This window comes from Stegostoma tigrinum, chromosome 9, assembly GCF_030684315.1.
Source record: "Stegostoma tigrinum isolate sSteTig4 chromosome 9, sSteTig4.hap1, whole genome shotgun sequence".
NCBI classification, from domain to species: Eukaryota; Metazoa; Chordata; class Chondrichthyes; order Orectolobiformes; family Stegostomatidae; genus Stegostoma; species Stegostoma tigrinum.
Genome location: NC_081362.1, coordinates 61,852,693 through 61,868,089, shown reverse-complemented (window position 1 = coordinate 61,868,089; position 15,397 = coordinate 61,852,693). Strand labels below are relative to the sequence as shown.

The following is a 15,397-nucleotide window of genomic DNA, read 5'->3' as shown; positions in this document are numbered from 1 at the left end:
ACTATAACCTGAATGTTTTAAAAAATACTTTTATATTTTTAGGCATGATGTCTTTGCTTTAAGAAAATCTAACGGAAAGCCATGAACTAGTTTGCATGGGGTTTGGGAGCTTTTCCCTTCATGTACAGTGAAGAATGTTAATCAGTTTGTTGTCACCAGCAGGTCCCATAGAGTTCTGAAGACTCAATTCAGACTCTTTAACTCTTAATGACTCCACAGATGCTGCCAGACCTGCTGAGTTTCTTCAGGATTTGTTTTACGTTGAATATCTGCATCCCCAGTCTTTACTTATATGACTGAACTACTTAGCTGTGAGCAATGAGATATCATTGATAGGGATCAAATGTACCAGATTTGTACGCAAGCTGCTGAAAAGGGAGCTTTACAGGCTAATTACCATTCAGCTGACTTTGTTTGAATTAACTCAGTAGATAAACGGCAGGGAATCAATTAGGCCTTGCTTTCCTAACTTTTTGTTGGCTCAAACATGGGATGTTAATGTCTGGGAAGAATTAAGCCATGATTCTTAAATCTAACACTTCAGCTTGGTTGGTTGCAGATACATACTGTGGTGTACTGCAAAATGGCCTGGCTCAGGTACCTTGGCAACAGTGCGTGGGGATTACAGTTGATTAGAGTAGATGATGTACATACTTCCTTTTAGTGTTCAACAGTAATTTAGCTCTCAAACATATACCATGGCCTCAGAACTAGTGCAAAAATACTTAAGAAACAGGGAATTGGAGGCATGTATTTTACTTACCCTGAATTTGCTGCTTTTTGTGTGCCGGAAGAAAAGCACAAAAGAAAGCCATTCAGCCATCAAGATCATGCCAGCTGTAGAGTAACTAGTTCAGTGCTTCCTAAATCTTTCCCCACTGTGACCCCAATTGTAGTCCTTTGGTGTAAACTGAGAGCATAGCAACCTGTCAAGCAGGATCCTGATCTCCCCTCTAGTTAGATCCCTTTTCCTGTTTTATTTCCTTCAAGTATGCACTATCTGCTTTTGAGGTTTTAGCTTACATTGCTGAGACTTAACTTTTGAGGTGATATGAAGTGACAAATGTTAGGCTAGGCCCATGAGCGAGCGAGCTTGTAAGAATTTATAATCCAGAGATGGCATAATGAATAGTTTACCTGGTCAAATTATCCTCCCCTATTAATACTATACACATCTCTTCCACTGAACAATCAGCACTCTGCTGGGTTACTGTCTGTTTTGTAGATCTTTAAAATTCCATAGCTTTAAGATTGTCACGGTGTAATCCTTGTTTTGTATTGCGTGATCAAATTTCTTGCTTTCTACTATTTATAGGATCCTCACGATCTTCAGAACACAGATGTGCCAATTATAGCAACAGCTAAACTGGTGAGCAAACTGATAGAACTCTTACCTGACAACCACGGGCAGTACAGCCTGGTGCTGCACCTGTTAGAGGCAGTTGAAGCCATATCCTCCTTGTGACGAGAGCTGACCAATCTTTATTTAAATAGGTCTTCAGTCATGACCACCTGTTAAAAGCTTGGATCACTTTGATGTAAATGAGCCACTTGTTTCAATTAATCATGTTCTTGAATACTTATTGTTATAGGTGAGTACTGAAAGTTCTGTTCTATGATGTGAGATATTTTGATGCCCAAATACAGTTTGCATGTCCATGTTTACATACAGCTGACGCAAAGCTCACTCACATCGTTTTACTGCTAGAAGATGGCATCAGTCTCAGAGTAAATCATTTGTTGCTGTCGCTATGCAGATTAAATGTCATCTGAAACAAATCTGTTCTCAAGGTATTATGTAGTGAGTGAGTTACATGGTATGGTCCGTACATCTAGATTTCCAATCCCACTATTGCAACTAAAAAAAGGGAGTAATTTTGCAAACTGCTTTCAGCAGTAAACAACACAAACATTCTACAAGTAGTCATAATGACTATTTTAAAAAGCCTTATGTCGCAACTTGTATCACATAAAAACAAAGGAAAATTTGAGTTCATTTTGTTAACGTAAAGACAAAAGTTTTTATTCCCTCAATTGTTTTTGGATTTGTATAAGTAACAAAATGAACAGTGATCAGACACCCTAATGTGTGTACAGAAACATTTCCAACCTTATCAGTGGGCAGAAACTAATTGTAATATTGTAAATTATTGATCATTAACCAAATAAAAACTTCAATCCCTGCTGAGTTGCTTTTTCTATAAATAATTGGAGTGTATTGCTTGAACATGACAGGTGAAGTATTTAATAGGAACTGGATGTTAAGTCATTTAAAACAAACACTAAACATTGAAGTGAAAGTCTTTTTATATAATTGCGAACCAACTGAAATATTGAAAATTCAAGTGTTATAATCTAAAGCAAAAGAATTGTAGCAGTGAGAATGTAGTACCTGACTTTGCAGTTAGTATTTGTAAGTACATCTTTAGTGCCATCCAGTTGACCAGTGTCTATTTTTAAAAAAAATTGTTAAAGGTGCATGGAATAATCTGATCAGATTAAGAGTATCAAGATTTATCAGTAGTAGCTAAGGGACACAAATATGCTGTTAGTGATGTACTATTTTATATTACGCGTCAAGGGGTATTGAGAATTGGACAAGTGTCTAGCAGGCAGTTCTAGTATTCTTTGATGTGGAAACTGCCTTTGTGTGGCACTTGAACAAAGGTAGGGACAATACCAGTGTGCTATTAAAAAAAGCCCATTTAAACTAAGGCTAGCATAGAAGCCGGAATTGGCAGTTTACTGCTAGACCGTGCTATTTAATGGAAATTACAGTTTGACAGAATACTGGATATTTCTTTTTAATTTCTAGCAGAATTTACAAATTGTCCTCCCCTTATGGTAAGTTTCAAGAGACACAGGCTTTCTAAATTAACAGCTAACTAATAAAACAACAGTGGTCACTGGATCCGAAACATTAACTCGGTTTTCTCCTCCACAGATGTTGCCAGACCTGCTGAGCTTTTCCAGTAACTTTATTTTTGTTCCTGATTTACAGCATCCACAGTTCTTTTGGTTTTTAGTGGGATTTACCAGATGCTGTAAAACCTCGACCACTGGTTGAAAATATAAAGGAGCACCCTTTCATTTTCTCCATTAATCTTCACACTACTGAACACTCTAGTGACCCAATTTCCAAAAGAAAATAAACCATTTCTAGTTATATGAAAACGTAAGCTCTTATGTCTTGAGTACTGATACTTATTGACAAAAAGCTATGTTAATTATTTGAGGTCTTGGCAGTCAAGTAGAAAAGCCAATTTTGAAAGACCTTGGGTGCAGTTGTCATGGGAGCAGGGAAGAAGACCAGAATTGTCCATTTCTTGGTGATAGTTAAAGGAAGTGACAATAATTAAGAATGAATTATGCTGAGTTTAAGTTGGGTGGATTTAACCCAGAAGGGCGAGTGGCATCATTGCTGTGTAAAGGGACTAAGTTTAGACCTTAAGTTAGTAATTTCACTTTTGTCTAAAACTGTTGAACCAGAGAGCAGCACCTGCACCAGAACTGGGATAAATTCACATCTGATCCACAAAATAAAAGTGAGAGATCTATGGAACAATATCTCTGGGGATTGCAGATGTGGGTGATGTTGCGTAAAATATAGTAGATGAATGGGACTTCACATGGATGTATAGTATGCTGTGGAGATGTCTTGAGAAAATGCATTGGGATCACTACTTCTAATCTGTTGCCAAAAACAATTGCCAGGATTAGTCAACAACTTCATTATGCCACTACCAGGGGTCCGTGGGAGGTAGACTAAAGATTTTTTTTGTCTGACTTGTAAAAGAGTTTCTTTGGAACACATTCTGACCATTTACATACAATGGGTCCAAGAAGCACAGTGCTTGCAGAGATCAATCCATTTCATCAGACTCATAACACATTAAATATTTAGCGAGCAATATTTAATCTTCCTCATCTGCTGTTGCTGTTTAAAGTTAACTTTGTATTTTCTTTCTCTGAGAAAGAGAAAAATAATTCTGTACATAAATCCAGAAAATCTTTATTACACAGAGCCCATAATTCCTTTCAAAGCTGTTTTACAACAAGCAGCATAGCGATTCATTAGAACCCTATTAAGTTGTATTAGCCAGCATCTTTAATGAGTGTAGTTTGTTAATCAATTTAGATTTGACATGATAGTTTATAAAGTTTGGGAGAATTTGCTATCATACAATTTTAAAAAGGCAAATATCAAAACAAATGTTATCTAGTAATTGAGTTGGGAAAACTGGAAATTAACTAATTATTCTTCTCTCTGTACATTAGGTGCAAAACTATAGTCAAAATTTAATTCTAGAAACAGAAGATATACCATATCCATATGTACAGAATCCCCTTACTCCTAATATCCAATTGTGAATGGTAATTTTGACAAAGCCCCACCAAAATTTAACACAAGACATTAGAGGTGGGAATGTAGTGATGAAACATCTAGTTGACTTGTGTAATCTAGTCTTACAGTGCATATTCATCTTTATTCAGCGCTTACAGGAATAATTGTTGACAAATTTAAACACTCCACTTCCCAGCAATGGTGTCCAAGCAACGTGGGCAGGGTGTTAACACTGATGTTGATGTGTATTTCTTACAGCGAGGACATCTTTCTTTGGTAGCTGATTGAACAATTACTTTGTATGATGTTTCTTCAACAATATCACCACCTAACAAACAAATACAAATAATTACCGTTTATATATAAACATTTGAATGGTTCATCAACTAAATCATTTTGTTCGATTTGAGACTGAGTGGCCTTCCTCTTTCAGTTCTTGCCATTATTACTCTACCATGACAATATTATGTTCTCCTCAGTATAGCTAGAGGCAGTGGGGGAATATAATCTAATATGGTTAGACTAATATAAATTTTAGTGACACTAAATTTAATTACTAAGTCCGATTTAATGGAAGTGTTGCCAGTTACACACAAGAATTAAGAAGTTAGTTTTGAAATCAATTTTGTTCAATACATTTTTTCCTCCCTTCTTTAAAATGAATGTACTTTACATCTTCAAGGCATTTGACTTTGATCATGATCCTAACTGTATTTAGCAAAATATCATGAGCATTCAGTCATGGCTCATAGAATCCCTCCAGGGTGGAGACAGGCCATTTGGCCTAACAAGTCAACACCAACCCTCCAAACAGCATCCCACTCAGACCCACCTCTCCAACCCCATCACTTGTATCCCTTCACTTCCCATCGCTGATGCACCTAACCTACAAATCCCAGACTGGGGGGGGGAAAAAAAATTCAGCATGGCTAATCCATCTAATTTGCACATCTTTGGACTGTGGGAAGAAACTGGAGCACCTGGTAGAAACCCAGGCAGGCATGGGGAGAATGTGCACAGGCAGTTACTGAGGGTGGAACTGAACCTTGGTCCCTGGCGCTGTGAGGCAGTGGTGGTAACCAGTGAGCCACCATGTCAAAACTGGTTAGGTGGATTGGCTATAATATACTGAAGTGCCCATGGTGTCTAGGGACATGCAGGTTAGGTGGGTTAGCCCTAGTTAATTCTGTGTTACAAGGTAGGATAGTAGGGTGTGATGCTCCTCAGAAGGTCAGTTAGTCTCCAGGGGCTGAATGGCCTCCTTCCACACTGTAGGGATTCTATGAACTATTACAATATCAATTCTTTTCATAGCAGCATGATTCTTTGAGGCACAGTCACTCAATGTGTTTTCAGTGATTTTAGTCAACTCTATCAAACGTCATTATTTGTTTAATATATTGTTCTGCATTAAGAATGAAGCAAGTATTTCAAGTTACATCAATGAAATAAGGCAGCAGGTAATGACTGAAGGTAATAAAGTGTGAAGCTGGATGAACTCAGCAGGCCAAGCAGCATCTCAGGAGCACAAAAGCTGATGTTTCGGGCATAGACCCTTCACCAGAGAGGGGGATGGGGAGAGGGTTCTGGAATAAATAGGGAGAGGCGGACCGAAGGTAGGGAGGGGATACTTCAGTCCAGGGAAGACAGACAGGTCGAGGAGGTGGATGAGGTTAGTAGGTAGGAAATGGAGGTGCGGCTTGAGGTGGGAGGAAGGAATGGGTGGGAGGAAGGAATGGGTGAGAGGAAGAACAGGTGAGGGAAGCAGAGACAGGCTGGGCTGGTTTTGGGATGCAGTGGGGGAGGGGAGATTTTGAAGCTAGTGAAGTCCACACTGATACCATTGGGCTGCAGGGTTCCCAAGTGGAATATGAGTTGCTGATCCTGCAACCTTCGGGTGGCATCATTGTAGCACTGCAGGAGGTCCATGATGGACATGTCGTCTAAAGAATGGGAGGGGGAGTTAAAATGGTTCGTGACTGGGAGGTGCAGTTGTTTACTGCGAACCGAGCGGAGGTGTTCTGCAAAACGGTCCCCAAGCCTCCGCTTGGTTTCCCCAATGTAGAGGGAGCCACACCAGGTACAATGGATACAGTATACCACATTGGCAGATGTGCAGCTGAACCTCTGCTTAATAGGGAAAGTCATCTTGGGGTCTGGGATGGGGGTGAGGGAGGAGGTGTGGGGGCAAGTGTAGCATTTCCTGCAGTTGCAGGGAAAGGTGGCGGGTGGGGTGAGGTTGGAGGGGAGTGTGGAGCGAACAAGGGAGTCACAGAGAGTGGTCTCTCTGGAAGGCAGACAAGGGTGGGGATGGAAAAGATGTCTTGGGTGGTGGGGTTGGAGGATGGTGGGGTGGTGTGAGAAAACGAGGGGGATCCTCGTGGGGCGGGCGTGGGGTGTGAGGGATGTGTTGTGGGAAATGCAGGAGACGCGGTCAAGGGCGTTCTCGACCACAGCGGTCCTTGAAGAACTTGAACATCTGGGATGTGCAGGAGTGGAATGCCTCATCCTGGGAGCAGATGCGGTGGAGGAATTGGGAATAGGGGATGGAATTTTTGCAGGAGGGTGGGTGGGAGGAGGTGTATTCTAGGTAGCTGTGGGGGTCATTGGGCTTGAAATGGACATCAGTTTCTAGCTCAGTCTCTAGGTAATGACTGAATCAAGCTTAATTCTACAGACTTAATGTGTCCTGGTGTTGACATAATAATTGCAACTCCAGTCTTAGTTTTCAGCACAAGGTAAGTAAACAAAACCAACCACGCCTGTATTTTCAGAAGTGGTTACAAAACTAATCCTAAAAACAGTCTGCTCATTGAGCAAGAATACATTTATTCCACTGTGAATAACCAATTCTTCTTCCAATTTATATTTCCAACAAGTTTCTTCAAGAATGCGAGGTTATTACATGAAAGTAGAAGACTGGTTTACCTTCTAAATTGATTTCAAACTTCCCCTCAATAAAATCTGTCTCTGTACGCAAGTCAGGAGGAACAGCAGTAAGCAACGTAGTGTGTGATGCCATCATCAGCTCATTCAGTTGTGATGTACTGGATATTTCTTCACCTTGTAGTTGCTTGACACAAAAACAGGGTAAACTTAGAAATTAAAGTGTTATTTTTTGAACAAGGGATGGAGTCTACTATTTACAAAATTTGTGTTCAAATTTTTGGCTTGTATGTACAAAAATACAGCCCTGTTAAAAATATTGCAATCTAGTTCATGTACCAAAAACCATGATTGACACACTTCGGTTCTGCTATGCATGTGAGCATTTTAAGGAATCAAGAAGTACATTGTTTCAAGTCTTCTAAACTGCAGGCTGGTGACCTTCACTGAGTTGTTTCAGAGAGAATCCAGTTTTAATTCTTTGATGATCTGAGTAAAAGACAGCATTAGAGGCAGGAATAACATTGTGCAGCTGGAGGAATACAGTGGAGCAGAAAAGTTTGACATTTTGGGTGGGGACCCTTATTCCCAACCCAAAGCATCAACTGGCCTGCTGTGTTCCTCCAGCATCTGCAGTTCTTGCTATTGCTGCAAAAAAGAGGCATCCTTGATTTCCAAGACTGAAAAGCAATCCCAACCTTAAATATACTTTAATAATGGAACATCCACAACAGGCTATGGTAAAAAGATTCTCAAACTTCTGAGTGAAAATATTTTTCTGTATTTCAGTCGTAAATGATTGTTTCAGGATAAGGTATCAATGTCCCCTTGATTGTAATTTCACATGTTTCAATGACATGAGATCTCAATCTTCCAAAGATGATAATCTGATTTCCTCAGTCTTTTAGCAAAGGACAACCCTCGTTCCAGGGTCCAATCCAACGAACATTCACTGTTCTGGAGTGTTGGGGACAATTTCAAGTTTGCAGATAAATACTTTAATAGTAGAGATATAGAATTAAAGAGCAAGAAACTATAATAAATTTCATAGGACACTGTTTGACCTCAGCTCGAGTATTGTGTACAGTTCTGGGTACCACATTATAGGAAGTATGAGACTGCAGAAGAGGTTTACAAAAATGGTTCCAGAGATGGGATACTTCAGTTATCAGGAAAGAGTGAAGAAGTTGAAAGAAAACAGGCCTGAGAGAAGTCAAACAAGAGTATGATAGAATGTTTCAAAATAGTGAGATGTCTGGACAAAACGGTCTGGAGAAACTGTTCCAGGTTGTGAACCAGAGGAACAGATTGAAAGTGCAGGGGCGGGGGGGGAGAAGCTTCACACTGAATAATTAGGGTCTAGAATGTACTGACTGGAAGTATGTTGGAGACAGATTCAATTCAGAGTATTGGATGATTGTTTAAACTGAAACAGTACAGAGAAAAGGCAGATTGACACCAAGTTAAAATGCTCAAGAGATGGTGCAGACACAGGACTGAATGGCTACTTTACTAACAGCCTGAGTTATTGCTTCAAATGCAAGAACATCCATCCTTAAATACAGTAATGAAAACGTGTACAGTAGTTATGGTATGAGCCCATCAAAGCACTATGCAGTTGTAATAAGACTTGCTGATTCCTGTTCCACAATCCCCTTGCAGTAAAGACCAACATGTAATGTGCTTTTCTGATGGCTAGTCATACCTGTATGCCAACTTTCTGTTCCTTGTATTAGTGATTTTTCTGATCAACACTTCGAAATTTTACACCAAAAAATATTCTGCTCTAATATTCTTAAGACCTAAATGAGGAACTTCCCACATTATATTCCATTTAATATTAATCTCTGCAGCATCTCAATGACCTCCTCACTGGTTAGATTCACACTTAGTTTGATGATTATTTAAAGTTAAGACAATGATTTAGACACTAAGTTGTCAATACAGAATTTAGTGTTAATGTTTCAGGGCCCAGTGACCTTCCTCAACTAACATCTTCACAGATGCTAGCAAACCCACAGAACTTTTCCAGCAACTTCTGGTTTTGTTTCTTATTTCCGCAATTCTTTCGGTTGTCACAGTTATTGTCATTTGGCAAAAAAGACCTTGAATGCTGTTGAATCCTTTGGTCTTGCACATCAGGACAGATGGAAGATTACCAGCATTCAAAGGGAACATTTACGCTGCATGAGAAAAGAATACTGACTGGTTGGTAAGAGAGGACTCTAAATTTGGAGGCATTACCAGGATGTGTACACTATGGAAGAGTTATGCACCAAGTTTTTGTTCAGTTAACAAAGCCTGTGTTTACAAACTAGTGTCCAATTTCAGGTGCAATTCTGTATTTAGAAAGCACTTACAGAACAATCCCAAGTACGCAAACAATTACACTAAGCTGATTTAAAGTCATCAGGTGGGCAAGCAGTTATACTTGATAGAAGCTTTACAGATTTACACCGTTCTGTGTAAAAGGAAAGAATATGACCATGTATTGCACCTGATTGTTTCTGGATACATTTCCATTTTAACACCTCAACCAGTGTATAGTGCATTCTTCCTGTTAATGCCTTGACCAAATGGAGTCTACTTGTCAACCAATCAACATACTTTTCTAATGCACTGGCATCTTGAATCCTGGCATCTGTACACCTATCCTAATCAATGCAAGATGAAAAGCTCCAATAAGCAGGTGTCTTCTCAGCAACACTGAATTATTATGCTTTGAGAGTACCTCCATCAACTCCAAGAACAAACTGGGCTCAATGATAATGGTTATATCATATTCCAGTGCGTTTTTGCCAGGTATAGAGCTCAAGAAGCTGTCTCTTATCGCGCAAGCGCCTTCAATAGCCTCCACAATGCCAGGCTTCCTCCACACAGAACTAGCCTTTATCCAGCCAGTTCGAAACACACTCTCAGGGTCTGAAAGAAAACAATTCAGACATGCGTTCATTGTGCCCTCAGTCATGAAATTTAGAACATAAATATTAGTAACAGCACAGAAAAAATGCTACCTTTTTGGTTTGAATGGTGGTGGAATACTTCCTCTGCAAGGTGAGGCAGGATTGGGGCTACAGAACGTGTGATTACATCTAATGTTTCATCCAGAACTGTCTGACATGATCGACGCTTGGAGCTTTTCTCATCTTCACAATATAGTCTGCAATTTTAATACAAAGTTGGTTGGGCATGTACACGCTAATATCTGCAGTAGACAAAATATCACATCAGCTGGATTAACTCCTCTTAATGAAGCAGCCCCTCAAGTCAACATATAATCAACTGTAAACAATGATAGGTGACAAGCATGCCACATAAACATCAGACACCAAACAAAGGAAAGACCATACACCTCTGACCTCTAACAGGTTGGCTCTCACAGGAGTTGCCCCATTATCACAGAGATCAGCAACGATTACCGTTTAAACAAGGCCAGTCATGTCAGTACTTTGGCTATAATTGCATGACAGACGTTGTTAATCCAAAAACTGGCTCATTCTCCCTAGTCCTTTAGAGCATCTCATGAGAAAGCTCAAGTCAGGAGTGATTAGAATATGCAGCATCATCTGGAAAACAGTTTTTTTTACTGCTGCCCTGACATTGGTCTGAATATCACTGGGGTGCATTAGAAATGATCTATAAAATATACTACAGCAATTTGACAGTATGGCTCTCACCCATAATCTCCACCATCAAATAGGTCAAGAGAAACTATTGTGCAAATAGCATTACCCCAAAGTAACATGAATGTATCTCCCCCTCCCTTGTGGTAAATAATGGAATTCCCCTACTTAACATTTTGAGTGTATTCCTGCACAAGAACTACAGTGGTTTATAAGGTACCACTGCCTTTTTAGAGTAATTGAAAAAGTCAATAAATATCAAGAGTGTGGTGTTGCCCATGTCTGAAAACAAATTTTGTGAAAATGTTAACTAATTTCTGATCGATCTACACATGTAACGATTAAATGAACTTCTAAACCACTTCAAGTACTTAACAGAAATGGATTTTTAGTTTGCAAATAAAGTTTCAACATTGCTCTTACGAATCTTCTACTAACCGATCTTTGATGATGCTGAAGTAAAAATTAGACAGTTCTCGGTTAATAAATGCCAACAGAAGGCGAATAACTTTTCCAAAATCACACTCCTTATAGGCCTCTGTAACCTGAATAAAATTGAAACAAACTTTGCAGATAAATACTTGTTGCAAAATATATACATTTCAGCTACTTACAAACAGTAACAGAAAAGTGAAGTTTAACCTAATTTAGTTCTGTTACCATTGAAATTTTGGCCCATGTTGTTCATTCTCATTCAGGTAGTTTTGCTAACCAACCTTTTTAGACCAGAATCACAAACCCTCACACTAACAAAATGGTCCTAAAATGAAAACTATTAAACATTCAGAATGTGACTCTATTGTTTTGTCTCTCTGGCATAGGTCAGTGGTTTTCCAGCAGATAAAGAATGATTTGAGAAATAGAGGTTAATTAGAAGGGCAGTGAACTAGCAGCCTGCCCTCCTGTTGCTGTCAAATCCTGACATATTTAAAACCTCAGTGATGGAATGTATTTCACAATCACAGCAGCAATATTTCCCCATGTCCACTGGGGTAATTTTCAGAGTGGAGTGTTTTACAATTAAGTCAACAATTCATCAAAATCAGGAATGATATCCAGCAAGATAACTGCAAGGCTGAGTCAGCCCTTGACCTGGAGAAACAAGTTCAAATTCAATTCATTACAGACACCTCCTTTGCATTTGAGATTTGGCTAATGATTATTTAATAACCAGACTGTCACAAAAACTCATCTAATTTAGTCATATAACAGACAAAAATCTGCCATCCTCAAATCTGACGTATATGTAACCCCAGACCCACAACAAATTAGCTGATTCTTAGCTACCCTCTGAAATGACAAACCAGAGTGTATCAAAACCAATATGAGAAACCATAACAATTTAATCCAGCAGACCATCTAAGCACCTGATTCAACATACAAAACTGGAGCAGAAATAGCCCAATTAGTCCCTCAAGTCTGCTTCTCCATTCAATAAGATCATGGCTGATCTATTTGTGTTTCAAATTCTACATTGCTGCCTACGCCTGCTAAACATCCATTCCCTTGCTTAACAAGAATCTGTCTTTGCCTTTAAAATATTCAAAGACCCTGCCTTCTCTGGCAGAGTTCCAAAATCGCACAATCCTCAAAGAACTAATTTCTGTCTTAATTCAGAAACACACCAAATCTAGGTGATGTTGCAAAATCTTCCTCATTAACACCAAGAAGATGCTACCAAAATTGGGAGAACAGTTCCATGAGTTATAAAATCCCAACAGTGCAGAAGGAGGCTATTTGGCCCATCAAGTCCACACCCTCCGAAGAGCATGTCACCCATACCTCAGCCCCCTCAGCATTTGCCCATGGCTAATCTACCCAGCTTGCACATCCTTGGACACAATAGGATATCTAGCATGGCCAATCCTACAAAGCTGCACATTTCTGGACAGTAGTTGGAAATTGGAGCACCAAGAGGAAACCCACACAGAGAATTTAGAAACTCTGCACAGTCAGCCATCGCTCTTGCGTTGACAATCTTTTTTTATCAGCCTTGGCTCGACTGGTAGTATTTTTGCCTCTGAGTCAGAAAGATTCCAGGCTTAAGTCTCACTCAGGGACTTGATCACAAAACACAAGGCCAGTATTCATATGCAATACCGAGGCAGTTCCACACTATTTACTGTCTTTCAGGTAAAATGTTGAACAAAAATCCCACCTGCCTTTTCAGATGGACAGGGAAAGTCCCATGGTAACATGTCAGGAAGAAGAGGAGTTAACCCCAGTGCCCATGACAGAATTGGTAAGGCAACTATGCACAACCCCTGCAGATAAAAATTCCTTTTCACAAAGGATACTGTCTACTGTGTCATGTGGCACTATCACTTGCCAAATGATTCAGAACAGATCTAGATCAAAACTAGGCATCCATGATGCACTGTGGGCTATCACCAGCAGCAGAATTATATTCAACTATAACACATAACCTCCCAGCCCAGCACCTTCATTAATCTAGCATTACCAATAAGCAAGGGGAACAATCCTGGCTCAATGAGAAGTAAAGGAGAGCACACCAAGATCAGCACCATGCATACATAAACATTAAGTGCCAACTTGGTGAAGCTACAACACATAATGTATGTCAAACAGCGGAAGTAAGATGAATTCACAGAGCTAACCAATCCTACAACCTGTGGACCTGATAGTCCAGCTACATCTGGTGGTGGTCAAATAAACTAACTGGATGAAGTGGCATAACAAAATATTTCCATCATCAATAAAGGAAAAGCCCAGACCATCACTGCAAAAGACAAGGCTAAAGCTCTTACATCTATTTTGAGCCAAAAACCCCCAATATAGCAGATCCCAGTCAGCAGCCAATGTAATTTTCTCCACCTGTTATGAAGAACTGGATATTACGGTTGCTATGAGCCCTGACAACATCCCAGCTGTAGACAATACTATGAATGCTGGCACTCCTGAACCAGCCTCACCCCTAGCTTAGCTGTTCCAGCATAGATACAACACTGGCATCAGCGTGGAAAAGTGCCCTTATGTCTTGTCCAGAAAAAGTACAATAGTTCCAGTCCAGCCAAATTCTGGCATAAATCTACTCCCAGTCATCAGCAAAGCGGAGGAAATTGCTATCAATAGTGCAAGTAACCTTTATGCCACACAAGCCAGGAAATGATAATCTCCAACAAGAGACACATTGTTGAATTACGTAGCATTAACATCCCTGCAGTAATCGCTGACCAGATATCTAACTGGATCATCACTTAAATACTGTGGCTCTATATGCAAGTCAGAGAATGTGTATTCTGCCATGCATGATCCCCAAAATACTTCTACAAGGCTTGAGTTAAGCATGATCCAATTGTATTCAAGAAGGTCAACATCATGCAAGACAAAATGTAGTCCACTTGATTGGGATCCCATCTTCCAGCACTATTCACTTCTTCCACCATTCAATGTGACTGCAACATCTACCATCTACAAGATGCACTGCAATCGTTCACCACAGCGTCTTCAACAACCTGCAGCAAACAAGCGATCCGTACAACATAGAAGGACAAAGGCAGCACATAAGGTACATGATTGTCTTCTTGTTTTCCTCCAGTTCACACACTACTGCAACTTGGAACTACTGTGCAGTTTCTGCATCATCACTGGGTCAAAATCTCAGAATTGTTCCTGTCGCTGCACTGTAGGGAATTCTTCACCACTTGGGCTGCAGCAGTTAAAGGTGGCAATCCACCATCAATTTCTAAACTAATGATGCACAAGATATACTTCCCTCACTAGTGATACCCAGGTCACACTGAATTAAGTAAAAGTGTCACCAATAATTTTAACCTTTTCTCACACACAAGGTGTATACAAGCTCGATTTAATTCAGGTATTATCACACTCCACTACTAAGGAAAATTGGAAGTGAGGCAATCCAGCTCAATGCATTCCAGAGTTTAAAAACCAAGTAGGAAAACACATGCTTCATCGGAGGCTGCACTGAGGTAACGAAATATCTGCGAAACAACAAACCAGCTCGCCGAGCCAACAACCTCAACTGGTCTTATTAACATGAAGTTACAATTAGGCTTAATAAATTGTGGCTATTTTATAAATAATGAATATATTGATTATTATTTTCAATGGTTCACTCCAGTTTTTTCAGACATCAGTGTAAAGTTACTCATAGAACATAGAACATTACAGCACAGTACAGGCCTTTCGGCCCTTGATGTTGTGCCGACCTGTCATACCGATCTCAAGCCCATCTAACCTACATTATTCCATGTACGTCCATATGCTTGTCCAATGACGACTTAAATGTACCTAAAGTTGGCGAATCTACTACCATTGCAGGCAACGCATTCCATTCCCTTACTACTCTCTGAGTAAAGAAACTACCTCTGACATCTGTCCTATATCTTTCACCCCTCAATTTCAAGCTATGCCTCCTCGTGCTCGCCGTCACCATCCTAGGAAAAAGGCTCTCCCTATCCACCCCTCTGATTATTTTATATGTTTCAATTAAGTCACCTCTCAACCTTCTTCTCTCTAATGAAAACAGCCTCAAGTCCCTCAGCCTTTCCTCATACGA

The 15,397-nt window shown here is 39.9% G+C and overlaps 2 protein-coding genes across 2 annotated transcripts in view; one reads left to right on the top strand and one right to left on the bottom strand.

Annotated features, from left to right (window-relative positions):
• rab3gap2 (RAB3 GTPase activating protein subunit 2 (non-catalytic)) overlaps positions 1-2,198 on the top strand; it is a 94,029-nt gene extending 91,831 nt beyond the window's left edge. The window contains exon 35 of the mRNA XM_059648579.1: positions 1,316-2,198. Coding sequence (XP_059504562.1) covers positions 1,316-1,465 — 150 coding nt within the window. The 3' untranslated portion in view covers positions 1,466-2,198. The remainder of the gene's footprint in view (positions 1-1,315) is intronic.
• Positions 2,199-3,995: 1,797 nt separating this feature from the next.
• The window catches only part of iars2 (isoleucyl-tRNA synthetase 2, mitochondrial), a 102,085-nt gene continuing 90,683 nt past the window's right edge, over positions 3,996-15,397 (bottom strand). The window contains exons 19-23 of the mRNA XM_048535559.2: positions 11,293-11,399; positions 10,246-10,391; positions 9,963-10,153; positions 7,274-7,418; positions 3,996-4,673 (exon numbers count right to left, since the gene is read on the bottom strand). Coding sequence (XP_048391516.1) covers positions 4,522-4,673; positions 7,274-7,418; positions 9,963-10,153; positions 10,246-10,391; positions 11,293-11,399 — 741 coding nt within the window. The 3' untranslated portion in view covers positions 3,996-4,521. The remainder of the gene's footprint in view (positions 4,674-7,273; positions 7,419-9,962; positions 10,154-10,245; positions 10,392-11,292; positions 11,400-15,397) is intronic.